This window comes from Dermacentor silvarum, chromosome 7 (assembly GCF_013339745.2).
Source record: "Dermacentor silvarum isolate Dsil-2018 chromosome 7, BIME_Dsil_1.4, whole genome shotgun sequence".
NCBI classification, from domain to species: Eukaryota; Metazoa; Arthropoda; class Arachnida; order Ixodida; family Ixodidae; genus Dermacentor; species Dermacentor silvarum.
The window spans coordinates 84,422,390-84,441,713 of NC_051160.1; the positions used below are offsets into that span (position 1 = coordinate 84,422,390).

At 46.6% G+C, this 19,324-nt stretch overlaps 1 protein-coding gene across 1 annotated transcript; it reads left to right on the forward strand.

Annotated features, from left to right (window-relative positions):
• Window positions 1-1,115: 1,115 nt before the first annotated feature.
• Window positions 1,116-6,506, forward strand: LOC125946529 (glutamate carboxypeptidase 2-like). The gene is made up of 4 exons (XM_049670030.1): window positions 1,116-1,359; window positions 1,860-1,941; window positions 5,280-5,375; window positions 6,331-6,506. The coding sequence occupies exons 1-4, from the start codon at window positions 1,122-1,124 to the stop codon at window positions 6,488-6,490; spliced, it is 576 nt and encodes a 191-aa protein (XP_049525987.1). The 5' UTR covers window positions 1,116-1,121; the 3' UTR covers window positions 6,491-6,506.
• Window positions 6,507-19,324: the final 12,818 nt, after the last annotated feature.

A 19,324-nucleotide genomic window follows, 5' to 3' on the forward strand; every position in this document is an offset into this window, starting at 1 on the left:
GGAAACACCACGAGCAACAGGACGTAGAGAAGAGCGGCTCTCTTGTGTAGTTCTCACTTTTGTCTTACTTGCACTGATCTCTTATTCGTTATGAATCAGCTCAACCAAATTCAAGCTTTACTGATGAAGGGAAGGATGAAGATAGCGATGGAGAAGGAGGAGAATCTTCGGTGGCTCGGTAGCTTCACCCAGTGTTCATCTGCTGATGAACACTAGGTTGCGGTCTTGATTCTCAGCCACGGCGGTCGCATATCGATCAGAGCAACATGTCAAATAGCACATGTTCTTAGATTCAGGTGCACGTTAAAAAATAATTGAGGTGCACGTTAAAAAACCAAAATTGGCCAAAATTATTCCGAAGTGATCCACTGCGACGTCTCTTCATAGCTGCAGGGCTCTATGGTTTGCTAAACCACACGATTCATTCAATCAATCAACAATTAATCAATCAGCGGTTCGCAAACATGCGTTATTGTCACCGAGCGTGTTAATGCATCACCCCAACTAACCCGTAGTTGTCTTATTCGAGTATAATTCACCTGAGAGGAAGAGGACATCACACCTTTTTGATGGCTATACACTAAATGACGTAGTTGCTAGCCAATGCACGAGCCTTTGTCGTCCTTTCAAACTTCACTCCAATTTCAGCGCTGTTCCTTCACTGCGTTCGGGGAAGGCATGCACCACCATCGCGTTTTGCCAACACCGTTGAGTACATCGTGCCACATGAATGAGCTGAAGGTACAAAAGCTTGAGCTCTATGATAGCAAATGAGACAGGAGTACCATACGCGTTTCGTCCTCATAGTGAACCTACAACAATCAGTTCAGCAGTTCACGGGGTTTTCGGACATGTATCGATTAGCGAAGACACCAATCTCTCCTCGACCTTCGGGTAATTTCAAATGGTGTATGCTGTACTCGCGCCCGTTGTTATTGCCTGTCCGACGAATAACATATAAGGTTGAAACGCCTCTATTGAAAAACGCGACAATGAGGAATTAACGAAGCCTAGCATGGCACTACCACCATCGGCACAACCCGCAGAGTAGTGTATGTTTACACGTGCACACGAGTCGACTGTAATAATTATTTGTGCAGCACCGGCACGCGGCAGACAGCATGTACCCGGCCCAGGGGACCGCCTACGACTCGTACACGCTGGTGGAACGGTTGGTGGACCCCAGTTTTCGCTTGAGTCGCATGCAGACGCAGGCGTCTGCACTGTTGGCTCGTCTCTGGGCTGATCGCACCTTCCTGCCGATGGACGTACTGGAGCTGGCCGAGTGGATCAGCTACCGTGCCAAGGATTTCACCACCTACCACAAGGTGGTCATCGATGCACACCAGTTGAGGCTCGGTCGGTGGTCTGCTTTTTTTCTCGCTTGCTTGCGGATATACCCCGCATCAGCCGGTGTTGCATTACTTACCTAGTGATGGCGAAACGGATTATTGTAAAAGATGGGGAGCATTGAATTTGCCTCACTCGATCGTACTCAAACTTGTTCAACCGCAGATGCATTGTCTGGATAAGATTGATATTGTGATAGTGTTCTTATATTAGAGCGGATAACTTATAGCAGTGCAAATCATTTAAAACGTGAAAAGTTTTGCCGTTGGCTCATCGTGCTGTTTTTAAGCGACCAGCGCAGCAAACAGGGTCCGACAAAAACTATAGTTAATGTGTTTTGTCTTGGTCCAACCCTCTTTGCTGCACTGGTATATGGTGAGAGTGCAGCCCCAAATCGCCCAATCACCACCTCGTTGTGACTGTTTCATATTTAATGTGACCAAAGCTTTCGTGAAGCTGATGCGTCAAGCGTCAACACACCGAAAATCACCTCGGTTATTTTCTTGCAGCGCCTTTGCAGGAATCCGCAGACCAGTTTGTCGATTCTGCGCGTGTGTTCATGAACTGGACTCAGAAAATCAGGCAAGATCAGTAAGTATGCACCTTAACACGTCATGTGCTGCACAAGGTACATGGCGCAAATAATCCGGCTATTCATTCGCAAGTTACAAGGCAGTGGCCACTACACAGCAAACATTGTTCAACTACTAAGGATATGGCAAAGTTCCCTCACCGCCACAAGCAAGCTTCTTTTATCCTCACCTAACGGAAATCGGGAATTCAAAACTTAAATGAACAATTTAATACAAACGAATACGATGCAAAAACTCGTGGTATTCGTTTTCAATTCTCTTCAGTTCATATTAGAAATTCGGCATTCCTGTCCTTCCTGGATTTCTAGCGTGTTTTTTAAATAGGTCCATAAATCTAACCAACTAAAGGCTTCTCAACTGTTGCATACAATGTGGCCCAGCTAACTCGGGCCAAGCTAAATAAAAGAAGTGCAATGATACGTGAAGATTAGGCCAACGGTGTTTTGTTAGTGGTCGCCTCGCGCATAGTTTCAATGTCTAGTTAGTGAAACTTAATTGCCTAAATCTTGAATTACTTGCATAATTGTGGAAACTCGGACGTCTAAGTCTGCATGGCTTTCGAAAACGACATGCTCAAGAATTTCCGGCCCGCTAGATCATTCCTATTTACTTTTTATACGTTACAAATTTGTGGCCCGAAATCCGAAGCAAGATGCGAAGCGAGAGCGCGTCGAAAGCGGTTTAAAATACCTAGCACTGCTCGTTGGCAGCCTTGATTGGCTCGAAAAAGTGACAAGGCAATAGTGTCTTTGTTGGCCGCTCGTACGAACAATCTTCCTTGGGAGGCTTCCGGTCGCCGTCATGCGTCACGGCTAGGGCCGACGATAAGGAGCGTGACCAAAGTTAAGCACAAAAAAAAATTCAGAGCCCTTTCACTATCTGAAGATGGAGGATCAGCGAAGCTGCACTCGATAACTATATTGAGTTATATACGGCTAATTGCTATACTGATTCAATCAATAAACGTACACATACCTTAGTTGTCGTTATCATCTTTTATATTCGCTTTACTTTGTCATTTTGGTAACAATTGTTTTGAGTTCACTGTTACGTACTGCAATTGTTTACCGATGCCATTGCGCCCACTCCCGCTTTTTTTCGCGAAGGCGATGCTCTCGGGCACGCTGTTGTTCTCCATTGGTCATAAAGCGGCTATCCGACGTTACGAATCCTTCGGACGGGACGCGTTCGGCTATCGCGGCTTCCCGGCGCCTACGTGCCCATTCACGCTGGTGCTCACGCGGGCGCTCTTTCCATGCACGTTGTTCTTCTTCAGTACGGACTACGCGCGTCTTGGGCCGGTATTTTGTATTGATGCTTTTTCAATGCTAATGCCTTTTCGCGCTTTTCGCGCTTGGTCAGTGATCAGAGCGACGGTCCGCTCCCGATATCAACGGGATCAGCCGGCCTTGAGCGGTGGATGATAAGACTGGTATAGAATAATGCATAACACATCGCTACAGAACACCGGCTCTGGCCATAGCAAGACCAAAGTACAACTGCTGAGAACGTCGCTAGAGCGATGTTGATGTCACAACAAAACGAGGCACACATTGGTGGGTACACAATGACGTTTTATTATTCCGCGATCCACTCCGGAGCCACGGAGCAACGCCGACGTGCAGCAGGCTACTATTTTTCTTTCCTGGGTTTTACGCGCCAAAACCAGTTCTGATTATGGGGCATGCCGTAGTGGAGGGCTCCGCATTAATTTTGACCAGCTGGGGTTCTTTAACCTGCACTACAACGCAAGCACACGGGCGTTTTTCCATTTCGCCTCCATCGCAATGCGGCCGCCACGGCCGCATTGCACGAAAGTATTGTGAACGAAATTTAACATTTTAAAATGGCGCCTAGCAAAGGAGCAAATGTTCCTACATCAATAATGACAACTTCTGTGGGTGATAGCAACATCGGCACGTGCAAGTGGCCTGACAGAAAAAAAAAAGGGTGGTTTTACGTGCCAGAACCACGATCTGATTATGGGGAACGCTGTAGTGAGGGACTCCGGAATATTTGGACCACCTTGGGTTCTTTAACGTGCTGCTAAATCTAAGTAGACGGGTGTTTTCGCACGCCGTGGCCGGCATTCAGCCCCGCGACCTCGTGCTTAGCGACCCAGCACCATAGCAACTAAGCAACCATGGCGGGTTGGCCTGACAGCAATTATTCCGTCCCCCTGCGACCCCCTCTTCCGTCCCCCCCCCCCTTCTGGGGGGAGGGGCGAGAGAGGGGGGCGCAGAAACTTCAGCCAAGGCCGAGGAACGTTAATTCCTTGTTCATCAGATGCACTGACGGTGCACTAATACAAAGGCCAGCGTGAGCGTTGATATGACCAGCCTCGAGGATTGAGTGTTTCGAGTCTGCCTTTGGATCTGCATGCAGTCTCGAAAGCCCTTTTCCCCCCTAAAGTTTCATCTAAGGGTTGGCATACACTTTGCACAACTGTGATCGTTAACCTACTGCCGGTGATTGAAAGATATCGTGGGTGACGGTGCACGTATACAGTTCATCACAATGCACACATGCGTGCAAACAAATTATGCTAGGTGAGAGGTAATGCGGGAAAGACCTATTTGCTTCAATTTTGATTTTGGCAGCCCTTTCTTTATAAATTTGGCGTAGAATTAACCGTGCGCATTTCTCAGAAGGGGGAAAATTAAATTTGCGACGTTTCGCTGCAGCTATAGGTTGTCTAAGTGGAATAATTTAGGCGAGCCTGGGCTGCAATCACTTAGGAGTAAATCCACAGGAGGTGCCGCAGCTTCTGCTGGCGCGGCGCTGTCTTCATGACTTCTTCGCGCTGCACGTCATTTGGTGTGAGGGAGAAAAAAGGAGAGGGAAAGGGGGTGGAGAGACAATTTAGTAAACGCCTGACTGTGTTAGACCGACTGAACACCAATGGGAAAACCACTTGGAGAATGCGTGTATTGCTGTTTGTCCTAACGATTTGCTTCATACGCCTGATATACAGAGTGATGAACTTGCGTAGTCGGATGTATCCGTACTGTAAGCAATTCGTTACCGTCAACAAGCACGGAACCGCTGTATATATGCATACGTTGCATCCCGCTCGTGATTAAAAAAAATTCTTTGCGGCGTACACTCTGGAAAATCTGTTCTTGTAATGCAGAGACGACGAATGTTTCCGCGCCGTACGAGAAGTTAGAACTGACTGAGATACCTGGCCCTCAAAGTATAAAAAGTATTACTATAGCTTAGGTACAAAAGTGAATGATAGTAAGATAGCCAGTTTGTTTATTCAAAGTACTGCCCTGATCGAGGGCGCTGCGGCAGCGCTCGCATTGCGTCTTAACCCGACCATTTTCTTCACAGCCCCATGTACGCGCGCATCTACAACGACATCGTTATCCTGCTACCGAAGGTCTTCGTCACACCTCACGGTATCCCCACTCGACACATCACACACAAGTAAGTCCCCTGCACCAGGCGCTGCTCGGAACAGCTACAAGAACGGATGTTCTGCAGCCTAGTATTAGTCGGCCTTTTGTTAAGAACTATTCCCATACCCGGTACCTATAGTTGCTCTGAGCGCGTTGAGGCTCGCTTATGGCCAGCGTTCGCAGAAGATCTCGAACAGCGTGTGGGCGTGCGATGGTCTCGGACTCGGAGGCTCTGCTCAACTGCAAGTTTCACAGACAACCCACTGGTTGTTTTTTACAAGGCGCGGCCATTTGTTCGCAAGTTCGCGAGACTCGATCGCAGAATGGAAGCTGCGGCTGCGCGCGTAGAGCACCCCATAAATCCATTTTCTTGATATCTCGTTTCTCGAAGATTTCACGTTACCTTTTCTGTCACACTTCCCGCTGTTATCAGAAATTATATAACGTATCACAACGCGTCGGGCTCGGCGGCTATAGGATCAAGCTTTTCGGATTGATCGGCGTGCTCTAGTAAAGCGGAAGGCGGACGATCATTTGAAACAGTGACGACATACCAGCTAGTAAGACTCGCAGTGGGTCGTCGTTTCTCCTTGAAGGCGAAGGACCGAAAGATCAATCAACCCTTTCGCGCAGACCCGGATCAGGGAAGCACATTGGAAAGCGTGTACGTTCTCCGCCGCGACTCGCACTTTAATCGCGGGCTTGTCTGTGTCCCACACACATTCCACTGAAGCGGAGTCTCATCGCAACGACAAGGTTGGATGGATGGATAGCATAGTCGGTTTTTTAGACAAGGGCAAGAAAGCATCGCGGAAACGTCAAGCGATGGAGCTGCACGCTCGCGTGTCTTCTCTTTCGTCGTTAACGTGATGTTTTTCATGCAATCAAGTATGTACTGTCGTGGTTCTGGCGAGTCGGCTGGAGAGTGATCGCGAACCGCTTCCTCCTTACGCTTCTCGGTATCGAATGAACGATGGGCGCAGGAACCTCCTGTACTCGCCAGAGGGGCTCCCGTTCCCCGGCCTCCAGGACCTCATCCGGCAGCGGCCCATCGACGGGGACGCCTTCGGTCACATGGTTGCACTCATCACCGAGAGCATCGTCCAGGCTTCAGAAATGCTCCACTTTTCACCCATTGCGTGACAATAAATTCACAGCACCACTTACGCTCCTATGTTTTTTTTTCCTTTTCTGAAAGAATCGAACGCCAATAGGCGAGCATTCTTACTACATATTCTAGAGTTACTGTATATGCTTCCACACAAGGTAGCATATAGAGTAACCTAAGTACAGAGTTTAACTTCACATAGCAACTCACACCACATTGTGGGGACGTAAGCAAAAAAAAAATACTTCTGACCAGTATTCGAACCATGAACCGCAGCGTGGCAGGCACATATCTATGTCAGCCACATTACATTTACGGGAGAGAAAGCTGCTTTGGCCTCACTGTGCACCACAACCAGTTCAAGTAAAAGAACACTAAGAGAGTTCTCTCTATTTCCCTAGCAGTACTGAAGTAATGCATTCTTTGGCGAGGACACCAGCAAAATCTATCCGTCACGTGACGCCTTATATCTGCAGAATAAATGCCTAATTGGTCAAGTTAACACGTGTAATCGTTATAATAGTGTAATACTATGATTGGTAGCATTAGAAAAAAAATCATTGTTACGTCGCCGTCTCCGCGTCAAGGTCGTAAGAAAAAAGCCGACAGATGCCACGCCCTGTGGGAATCGATGTTATGCGAAGCAGTGTGCGAGGAGCCTACCAAGTTACCGAAACGAACATGAGAGCACCAAGACGTAGGCGGCTCTTTCAATACCTACATTACACGCATGTCATGGCATTCATGTCACGAGTCCTCAGGAGTCCCTTTAGCTACACCTAAGAGCCCTAAGGCGAAAGCCTTAATCATGCTCATGACTATGACTTCGACCATCAACCTTTAGCCTTTTCCTTCACTTAGTACCACGTCCGAACCCATTTCAGTGGTTTTGGAGTATTAATCTTTTTCGCTGAGTTATTCCTATTTTTGCTGAGTCTAGCTGATGATCATGGCTTCTACCATCATCCTTTACTGTTTCCTTCACTTAGTGCCCATGTCCAAACCCATTACAGCGGTTTTTGAGTGATTGTCATTTTTGCTGAGTCATGCTCATGACTATGACTTCTACCACCATCCTTTAGTGTTTCCTTCACTTAGTACCCATGTCCGAACCCATTTCAGTGGTTTTGAGTGTTACTTATTTTTCAGCTGTAGACATTGTCATTTTTGCTCAGTCATGCTCATGACTATGAGTTCTACCATTATCTTTTATTGTTTCCTTCACTTAGTACCCACGTCAGAACCCATTTCAGTGGCATTTGAGTGTTAATCTTTTTTTGCTGAGTCATTGTCATTTATGCTGAGTCATGGTCATGAGTATGATTTCTACCATCATCCTTTTAGTGTTTTCGTCACTTACACTTTATGCGCACGTCCTAACCCATTCCAGTGGTTTTTGAGTGTTAATCTTTTTATTGCGATAGCAATTATATGGACACTCCAAAGCAGATTTCTGCCGTCGGCGTCGCCGTCGCCGTGAGGTTCCGTATGACGTCAATGGAGATGAAATCGTCGCCGCGCGCCGCCTGAACGCTGTATGTGCGAGTGAAAGGGCGCGTGGGACGCGCGCTTTCACGGGGAGTGAACGCACGGCGGAGAACAAACGCGCGTTCTGTGCCGTGCTCCCTTAAGGGCTGCAGAAGTAGGCGTCTCTGTCCTCCTTTACAATCACCATATATGTAGAGCAAACGCGCCTTCTTCTGACGCACGAAAGGCCGTGGGGGGGGGGGGGGGGGGAAGGGAGGCGACGCTTAGCTGCGGCACCAAGTGCCTATTTATATCAGAGGCTCCGGCAACAGTCACCAACGCCGCACGCATTTTGTGCGAACGCGGGCAAAACGCCGACGGCGTCGACAACAGTGCTGTGTGTTGCCGGTGCTGCTGCATGTCCAAGTTTGTACAGCGGATAAAACTACTATCCTTACTCCGTATAGCTCTCTACTAAGTTGCTATCGCAATTGATGCTTCGCCTTTCGGGTGAAACTGCGACAACTTTTTTTAGCTGAGTCAGTCATTTTTGCTGAGTCATGCGCATGACTATGATTTCTACCATCATCCTTTAGTGTTTCCTTCACTTAGTGCGCACGCCCGAACCCATCCCAGTGGTTTTTGTGTGTTAATCTTTTTTCGCTGAGTTATTATTATTTTTGCTGAGTCATGCTCATGACTGTGACACTTACCAGCATACTCGTACTTTAGTGTTTCCTTCACTTAGTACCCACGTCCGTCCTCATTGCATTGGTTTTTGAGTGTTCATCCTTTTCGCTAGGTCAATGTTATGACCTACATGACATGCATGTCATGGTATTTATGTCATGACATATGAATTCTGTTCGTCATATACTCTTCTCATAGTATGCCAATTTTGGTACCTACCATAACGGAACGACCATGAGAGCGCAAAGACGTAGGCGGCAAGTTAGATAGATAGATAGATAGATAGATAGATAGATAGATAGATAGATAGATAGATAGATAGATAGATAGATAGATAGATAGATAGATAGATAGATAGATAGATACTGCCAAAGTAGCAAATGTTCGCCAAGAAATGCTTCGCATTTAAAAGGAAAATAAAAATACTTTGGTGTGGGAAAAAATATTTGGAAGACGCGTAAGCTTCACCTTTAAGAGCGGAACGCGAAAGCATTCAAAGATCCCTGACTGCTTCTCACGCTCCCCGGCAACTGCAGCTTATGTAAAAGTAATATTTACCGGGAAACGCTGGCGCAGTTTGCACGAAGACGAGCTTTCTAGTAGAAACGCGTTCCTTTGCGTGGGCTGATCTGGGACGTAGTGCACAGCCGCGCCAAAAACAATGCATCATTTTCAGGTTGCTGTTATTTTTTCGCACTTTTAATATTTCAGTGTGAGGAGATTTCACATAAAAGGCATGCGCTGTCGGTGTTTTGTTTGATGACATTTGTTTGTGGGCTGTCATTCTCAAAATTCCGTGGAATACCTTTATCAAGAATATAAGACAAGGTACACTCTTAGCACGGTAACCTTTACTAAAGGGGTATATTCTCATAAATTTGTGCACCTAAAAAAAGTTACATAGTAATCTTTATTTAAGTAACCTTTAATAAAGGCCATTTTCTCACAAATTTGTAACCGATAAGTTGGAAATAAAATTGTAACCTTTACTTAAGTAACGTTTAATAAAGGGGCATATTCTCACAATTTTGTGCACCTATAAAATAAATAACTACGTGTACCTATAGTAAAGGTTACTATATAGTAACCCTTAGTATAGGCACACGTAGCCTTTATGTATGTAACCTTTCGTGTAGACATACAGTCTTGCAAGGCTTCACACGTGCGTCCTTCTGCGCATGTCCATGAATTTAGGACATTGATTCTTCGGCCAACCACGAAACTTCACCGCAATACACAATCGTAACTCACTGAGCAGAACTTCTTAAAAATTCTACTTGAATTGATCGGCCGAATTTCTACAACTTTCGGTTACCAACGTCAGGAGGATACTCTCTTCAATATAGGCATTTAAGGCACTTAGTCATAACTTCTCTGCTGCGGTATATTAGCGCTTTGGTCAAGGTTAGAGCACTGCTATAACTCAGCAGGGAAATTACGACTAAGTGTCATAAAAGCTTATGTTATCGGAAAAAGGTATCCTTTCGACGTAGCTAACGGAAAGTTGTTGAACTTCGGCAGATCTTCCGAAATGCAATTTTTCTGAAAACGCTGCTCAGTGAGTTACGCTAGTGCCCTCCAGTGAAGTTCAATGGGTGGCCGAAAGAGCAATGGGCAAATTCATGTGCATGCGCAGAACGACGCGTGGGTGACAACGTGCAAGACTGGATGCCTATACGAAAGATTACAAAAAAAAGGTCCCTAAAAATGGCCGCAGGGGTTATGCGCTAATTTCTTGGAAATGACTCATTGTCGAAAACTATAAAAATATTCAGGTCTTAAGACGAAATGACATTTTATTGCTGTGAAAACTTCATAGCGGCGACAGACAGCATTTGCACGATAGTCAATACATTTGGGGACAAAATTTTACTAATGAGCTTTTTTCATTTTTGGGGGGGACATGTAATTGCATATTGAAGACAGCCAGTACTGAAAGAATACCGATTTGCCATAATTGTGCCTGGCACCAATTTAGAGAAATTGAATCTGTAATGAAGTGCGTTGCTGTTTAAGTTTTTCTTTCTGCAGAACCTGCAGCAAAATTCTGTAAATATCTCAGCTAGAACAGCAATGCATTTTATGGCATGTTTGCCGCAAAATTCTGTAAATATCTCAACTGGAACAGCAATGCATTTTATGGCATGTTCGCAGTACGTGTTTTTGAGACTATTCTGTGGCAGAATGCTTCCAGCAACCGGATATGAAGTGCTGATTGACCAGCTCTGCCGTTAACCACGATTGTTTATTTACATGCTAATCAGTCAAACATTGGTAATATTAGTACTAATGATGATTATTCGAGTTTATTGGCGCAATTCGTACTAATGATTATTGCTGAAATTCTGTTGCAGTGACTATAAAACTTGTTCCGCAGAAATCAACATTTCGTCTCAAATTCTCTTTTTTAATATTCAAGGACAGACTGGTTAACAACGTGTAAACCTTTGCTACCTTACTATTTTACAGCGCAGGTCATTTACACAAGGCAGGCTCCAGGAATCAGTATAGAATGCACGATGCATCAAGACAGTTGTACCTTTTGAAATAAGCTGGTACATACTTGGTAATTTTGGAATAAATGTGCAAGACACAAAATAATTGATGAAATACACACTATGTTGCTTTTGTATAGGTGAATGCATCGTATACAGGCTCGTCCCACAACATATTGTGGGATGAGCTTTTTTACAAAAAGTATCATGTCGTCATTCCATGATAGTGAGATTTCTAATAATTTAATTTTGCACAAGTGGAAAGTATATCTGAAAAGGTGGCACATTTGAGAATGAATACACATTTCAGCCTGCAACATCTCTTGTACCGAAAAAAAAATTAGAGATATGAGATGGCAGCACCCACATTCTGGAAATGATGTGAGTAGCAGCTGTGAGAAGGAAAACTGACACAAAACATTTCGTGAAAATGTCATGATTACTTTATTTGCATATACAAAACAAGGTAACTCAAAGCTTTCCTTTCACAAGCAAAATTACATTTTGCTTTGGTCTGCTTTCTTCTTCACGGCCATGAAGCAATAATGAAAGAACCTCTGAGCACAGCGCTGCCTGGCAGCACAAGTTTCTACAGCATCACGAGGAATGAGGCAAAAAAGGGAAATATTGACGGTTCGTGTACAATATGTTCAAATACAAATACGTATAAGTTTTATACTTCCACGAGGAGGACGATGTCATCCCTGTTGCGAGCACAATCATGTCCCTTTGGTGCTATTATGTCAGTTGCGAATTCTCCGATCTCCTTGCTGTGCAGTGGAGCCTACAACGACAGAAAAGTAATCTTACAATCTCATAGTTACTTGTTAGCGTCGCCCTGCAAACAACAGCTATTAACATGTAATGAAAGAGGCATAAATAAACCACAAACAGATGAAAAACTACCACCGAACAAATAATTAACACGCCTAAGGTGATATATACTCTTCTGTCTAGGAAATGTCGGTAACAATAAAAATGAAAAATAAAAAAAAAAACTGAACAAAAATGAATTCTCAAGTCAGTTGGTACTCCCCTCCAGTACAAGTAAAAAAGACAACACCGCAATAATGTGACAGTTTAAGAGTCAAAACGCAATATCAAATGATTACAAACTGAATATCAGCACAAAACACCAGTTCCGTGCGTGAGGTCAATGTTGTGCGTCCGCACAAAAGTGTAACATAAACTTGAGATTTAAGAATAACCAACACGGTGACTTATAGTGATAAAAAAATATTAAAACAACAGTGTTTATGAAGCGAGCAAGTAGTTCACTTAAATAAAACTGAACAGCGCGAGCATGAGCATGAATTGACGGTGAAATTTACGACAGATACACACCAGCAAATAAATAGTTGAACAGGAAGCATTGCTTATCTAGGTCACATTTATTGCTGTCTTCGGCATTCATTACAGCAATCACAACACAAACGATACTCACCACTCTCAGGTAAGCAAAGAACCTTTACCATTGACCATCGGCAATGCGTCTCGTCGCAGCGGCCACGCATCACGCCAAACATGTCCCTGCTCCACGCCCGGCGTCATGGCTTCTTTTCAGAGGCGCTCGCGCCTTTAGGAGTCTTTTATTGCGATAGCAATTATATAGACACTTCCACCGGATTTCTGCCGTCGGCGTCGCCGTCGCCGTCGCCGTGAGGTTCCGTATAGCTAAAATCTTCGCCGCACGCCGTATGCCCGAGCGGAAGCGTGCGGGGACGCACGCTGTCACGGAGAGCGAACGCACTCAATCTTCCACGCGCAAGCAAGGAAGCGGGAAGCGAGCGCCGGAGGGAGCGGGGGGGGGGGGGGGGCGCATTTCTACTTTGCCAACAACCGCGCTCGTCGCTCGCTCGCACCGTCTCTTATCTCCACACGGCTCTGACCTTTATGCGCTGTGCATTCGCCGCTCAGTTTCCGTTGAAGCGATAGACCGCACGTACCTTCGCCCGCTGCGGCGTATATGCGCTTGCTGCCAGCGTTTTGACAGTCGTTGTCTGCAGTCATTCAGTGTGATCTATTCATGTTTGTTTGTGCGCGCTCACACCACAGTTAGTAATAGTCGGGCCACATTTTCCAACGCGCGCTACACATGCAATGCTGCCCGGATCAGCAGTGCAGCGCTACAGGTGTGTCCCTTCGCACGCGCTGCCCACGGGCAGCGCTTCTCATCAACACCACCGTTTCACACGCGCCTTCTCGTGGTCATCGAGTCTCTCTTCATGTCGGTCTACTTACGCCGCAGCACACCTGCTTACTTAATCAGCTCATGTTTACTACAATTCCTATTGCTACCAAAACCGCTCACCTTACTTCGTATGACATTGCTGTGTTGCTATCGCATTCATTGCTTCTCCCTTAGGGCGAAACTGTGACATTTTTTAGTAACTGTACCACCCGTCACGAGTGACTCAGACACACAACACGCTTGGTAAGCGCACGCTACCAAATCGGAGATCCTAAAAACGTCGGTAAAGCGATGAAACAAAGCGCGACACGACCGTTTCAAAACGACACCACCGGCGATACTCTTCCCGGCATGCATTGCGAGAGCTGCGCAATGCCAAGGAGATATGACAGCGCTCATTTTTGGCTGAAGCTGAAGCGCGTTTGATTACGCCCCGCATCTAGCGCAACTAAAGATAATAATCAAACTACAGTTCCGTCAAAGTATCACAGGACCATATATATCAAGATGCTAATATATTAATGTTTCAGCATGTTGCTGTTTGTTTGTATTTGTATGTTTTCTCCCTGCTCCAGGGGCGTAGCCAGAAATTTTTTTCGGGGGGGGGGGGGGGGGGTTCGCCGCCCCGACCGTGGGGGGGGGGGGGGAGGCAAGCTTTTGCTTTTCTCTACGTCACGTAATCGATAATAAATATCGGTAGTTTAAGCAGACTCTATACATGCATATCAAAGACATGGGACCACCCCCCCCCCCCCCTAGCGTGTGCGTGTGCTTGTGAAGAAATTAAGTAAAAAGTAAACTGAGCTCAGTATATACAGTAAGTACGACAGGTACAGTGGGCGTTCGGAGCAACATTCTCTCATCGCGCACTGAATGGACCAGTCTTCGAAAACTCATCTTTGAGACGACCCGTGCAATCATTAATTGTTAATTTTCGTTTAGCGTAGATGGCGTCGTCCTCGTCGGGGCGAAGTGCGCTTCACAAGTCAAGGACGGCTATACGCGTGAAAATGCACGTGTGACCAGGCTATACCTACTCCCATAGCAATAGCTTGCTCGCTGCGTCTTTGCGCTAGAAAACTTAAATACGTGCAAAAACGCGTAAGGCTTTTTTTTTCGAAACTTTCGTCGCCCTGCTCCCTCATACGAGAGGGTTGCATTTCCTGCGGCAAGTGCATGGACCGCTGTGTCTTCCGTTGTGTGCTAGCATACAGCCGTCATTTGCCTTTATGTCAACAGATTCAGAATTTACAGAATATTTCACCGCACAGCATAGATATGGCATGTGTACGCATTTTATGTAGTGCGTACGTGCAACTCATTTCTGCTTCACTTACGCCGGTGCAAACAGGAAGCGGCCTTGTACCTCACAGAATCTCGACTGATTGGTGTACTAGTGATGCAGGAATGAACTCCGGTCTTATTCAGTGCATAGTGCATATAATCAATTTAACAGGACGCGTTAACTCCGACGAGAACTGTCAGCGCCTGCAACAAGAGTTTACTTACGCTGTACTGCGCACAGCAGTAATTCATGCTTGTCGGCTGTCTGTTTCGTGCATTCTGTTGCGAGTCGGTGGAATTTCACTGCTGTCATCAACCCCTTCGTGTGTACATTGCTGGTTTGGGATTCCACAACAAAACAGCAATTACCAGCCTTCCGTAATTGTTGGTTTGGGATTCAACAACACAACAGTAATTACCAGCCTCCCGTAGGGGCGCAATCGCAAACAAGAGACGTTTCTCGCGCAGACTAAGCCTACGTTCACACTTGGGAAGCGGCAAGCGGGCGGAAAGGCCAAAGCGGCCGGAAAATTTTTCCGCGCCTGTCCAAGTTGTTCACATTTGTTTTGCTACCGCCGCGGCCGCCGCTGCCGTTTTCGTCCAGACCCATCTCGTCTGCGTACGTTTGTCGGCGTGGTGGCGCTGATTATCGCCTTATTTCGAGTGGTATGTTTATTCTTTGACCCACGTACCGTCATCAAAAATGATCATTTTACGCAAGTTCGCGTGTCATCTGCGACCTTCGGTAAATTCCTCGTAGTTCCGTAATTCTCCTCACACGGGCGCGGTAGCGCTGAGTCACAGGTTGGTGCCTAGGCGGGATAATATTTCTTTAATAGCTTTTATTTTCAAGTTGTAATAACATTTCATCATTTCGTATTGTCGGCGTCTCCAGGACACCAAAGGGGCAACGGGAACACCACAGCTAAAAACCGGGCTGGCCCTTGTGTTGGGGCTCGCCAAAGCCTGCGCGTCCTACGTGAGACCTACGATCCCAATCTATCGTCGCGACGAGAAAAGCACCCCGCGACTTCTGCAACATACCGTACACGTGCGAGGAGAATTATGGAGCGCCAACGAGGAATCTGCCTAACTATATTGTCTGCCGTGGAAGTGGAAGAAGAAATGGCTTTTATACTTCTTCCTACTTGTTTTCTAGAAATGGACAATGAATAAACGGAAGACGCGGACACCTCGGAAACGGCGGTGGTGGGTTTGCCTGGCTTTGCTATAGTGTTAGAAGTTGCGTCACGCCAAGGCTTCGTTGCCGCACCTCCGGTCGCGCGACGTTGAATACTATCGCGAGTATTGCTGACAGTATATGTTTTAGTGCCACTCTTGTCGTAGAGCAAGGGCTGGTTCTTGATCGCGTCGATCAGCATTACAGCCTACACTTTTGGTGCCATGTTCAATTTTACGACCGGTCGTTAACACGCTAGTGTAGCTTCCAGTGAAGCAGAACGACTTTCCGCCGCGTTTCCGCTTTGCCATGGCGAAAAAATTGGCCCGAGACCGATTTGGCTCGCAGCCTGTTTTTCTGCCTGTTTTGACGCCTAGGCGGGCGGATTTTTGCAAGATTTTGCCGCTTCCGACAGCTTCGAGACCAAGTGTGAACGTAGCCTGCGCGAGCGCGGCCTAACCGGCACTTGAAGGGTAGCGGCGGAAATGCATACCGGAGATTTCGACCACCTGGGGTCTTTAACGTGCACCTAAATCTAAGTAAACGGGCGTCGAGCGTTTTCGCCATCATCTAAAATGCGGCTGCCGCATTTGTTGCTTCATTTGTTGTGCATTTGTTGCTTCAGAATGCGGCCGCCACATTCTCGCCCAAAACTGCACAGAGTGTCAAAGCCTTGACAAACACTGCGACAGTTTTTTCCATATATGCAGACATGATTCGCTGTAAATTACCAACCCAAACGGAAGCGCCCAGGAATGAAATTGTGATAGTAGCACCGGTTTCATGAATTATGTAAGCGCGAAGCGACGAGAACACAGGGTGGGCAAGGGGGGGGGGGGGGGGGGGTTGCGGAAAAAATATCGGCGGGGGGGGGGGGGTTTGAACCCCCCCACCCCCCTGGCTACGCCCCGGCCCTGCTCATTTGGCCGGCCGCCACTGTGGCCTCCTACAGTGAGCGAACGTTCATCTCTCTACGAGGCCTTACTGGAGCGGCTGTCGCGCGCTGTCATGTGAATGAAACGGCGTCTTTCTCGCGTGTTAGTGAGCGGGCAAAATTGGTGCGTGTCTGGCGTTTTCTAATGAACCCAACGTTTGCTGTATATTAGGAACCACTCCCTCTAATACGTCATAAATACAAAAAAGATAGAAAAGAAGAAAAAGAAAACGCGGTGGCCAAACATTCAGTTGCAGTGTGCAAGTAAGTCTGATTACGAATCATCTTTCTCGCCCTGCAAATTATTTATGCGACCTGCTCTACGCTTTGATTCTGTCGGTCGTCGAGATTTTACAGTACTCTAGCGTGCCCCCACGCGCGACCTTCAGTGTGCGCCTGCTGTTAGTGGGTGTCGCGTTTCAGGAGTATATAACACAAACGCGAATAATGGGAGCATTGATACACAAGTAAATAATAAAAAAAATATTGTGTACAAACGTACATTCAATAACCATAATGCATCCACTTTTAGTTTTTGTGCAGGTGGCAAACGTATGTTTTATACCACAGCCTAAAGTGCCTGCAGCGATAGCGGGGGCTTTCCATCACATTGAACCGTAGTAATAATTCATGCCACAACAACGTTTGCCACAATATTCTCCGATGTATGATCACTGTTTCTGTAGCTTCCTTTTAGATTATAATGGCACGTACGCAGTAGAGATTAGAGCACTGCACGGGCCGATTTTTGCGGCCCGGGCCCGGCCCGGGCCCGTTTTCACATTGGGCGGCCCGCCCGAGCCCGATCAAAACTTTTATGGCGAGACCCGAGCCCGGCCCGGGCCCGGAAATAATCTACGTTACCCGCCCGGCCCGGCCCGCCACCCCTTTACCTTAAGCCCGAGCCCGGCGCGAGCCTGACTCGAAACCGGCCCGAACCCAGCCCGAGACCGAAAAATACATGTTTTTCAGAGTTGAGAAGCCCGAGAATAACTCGCAGAAAGCCCGAGCCCGGCCCGGGCCCGCGTCAAAAAACCCGAGCCCGGCCCGGGCCCGGGTCAAAAAGCACATACCGTGCCCGAGCCCGGCCTGAGCCCGTGAAAACACTCCTCTACCCGGCCCGGCCCGGCCCTCGGGCCGGGCCGGGCCCGGGCTTTCGGGTAAGCCCGAGCCCGTGCAGTGCTCTAGTAGAGATCAGTGACGAATGAATTGCTGCTGTCTCTCTTGTGCATACGCTCGTGCAAGATTTAAATTTCTTTTTTACATTGCGAAACCAAAGATCCTCACTGGTTTCAATAAAATATAATTTAGTCCAACCTGCCTCATTCCCTCGGCCCCACAACATGTCGTATAGTTTAGTTCAGGCTAAAAACACCACATCAGAATCGAAATACGACACAATAATAAGTAAACTTCCAATCCACACAGTAGGTCACCTAAGCCACGAATGCCAACTCGTTTAGAGGTTACAATCTAAAGGTTGCAAGACATTTGGCGTTGCAGTAACCTTTAAAACATACGCTTCGGCACATGTAACCTCTAGCCGCGACGGTAATTAACGAAATCACAAAGATCAAATTTTTTTAGTCACCGAGTTCCCTTTATGTTATAAGTTACTCGCAATTATAGGTTAACATAAATGTTACCGTGCTAAGAGTGTATGCGCAACTTTAGGTATAGAGTGATGTGGCAATATAACCCGCATATACCGCATGACATATAGCCAGACGTGGCATACACAAAAACCCAAATATATACTGCATAAAGCTAACAGACAATAAAGCCAAGGAAAGAATAGGAGAAATTAAGTGTGATTGAAATTATAATACAGGAAGTAATGAAGAAAAGGGAAATGAAAGTGGACGAAAAGATAACTTGTCACCGGCGGGAACCGGACCCTCAACCTCAACGCACGCGTGTATTACGCATGCGTTGCACTACCAGTTGTGCTACGGCGACGGCCATCAACTCGTCCACTAACTTGGGTATTTAGGTTAACTAGATCTAGCCCCAGGTGTGTTAACCAGTGCCACTCAGAACCATGGTGGGCGGATGTGGAACATACGAATATGTACTGGAATTTTAGCTCACGGGATGCCGACGCCGACACCGTATTTTCTGCGACAAGGCGCCCTTAACGTTTTCTCGTTAAAATAAAACCGGCTGTGACGGCGTTTCGACTCAGTTGATACGATATATCTGCAAAATAAATGCATAATTGCTCAAGTTCACACACGTAAGCATTACAAGAGTGTAATAGTAGATTCTTGGTTGCGATGGGTATACATGCATAAGCTAGCTAAAAGAGAAAGCAAAAGCGAAGTAGCAGCCGAGCAAAACAATGCTTACGCAGTAGCAGACAATTCTCAGAAGTTCTGTGACGTTTTTAATTTAATAATGCCAATAACATTCTCTGGAAACATTCCCCAGTTTGTGGTATGGATGTATGTCCGCACCTAACTCTTTCCCGCCAACTTGGGTCACTAGGTAGTCCGTGGACAAATGGGTAGAGCATCGGGTTGCTGTGCTGAGGGAACGAGGTTGAAAATCAACAGTTTCATCAAGTTAGGTCACTGGTTATGTAACGCTGGGTATGTGGTCTTGTTCAATGAACCTCTTTCACGCCAA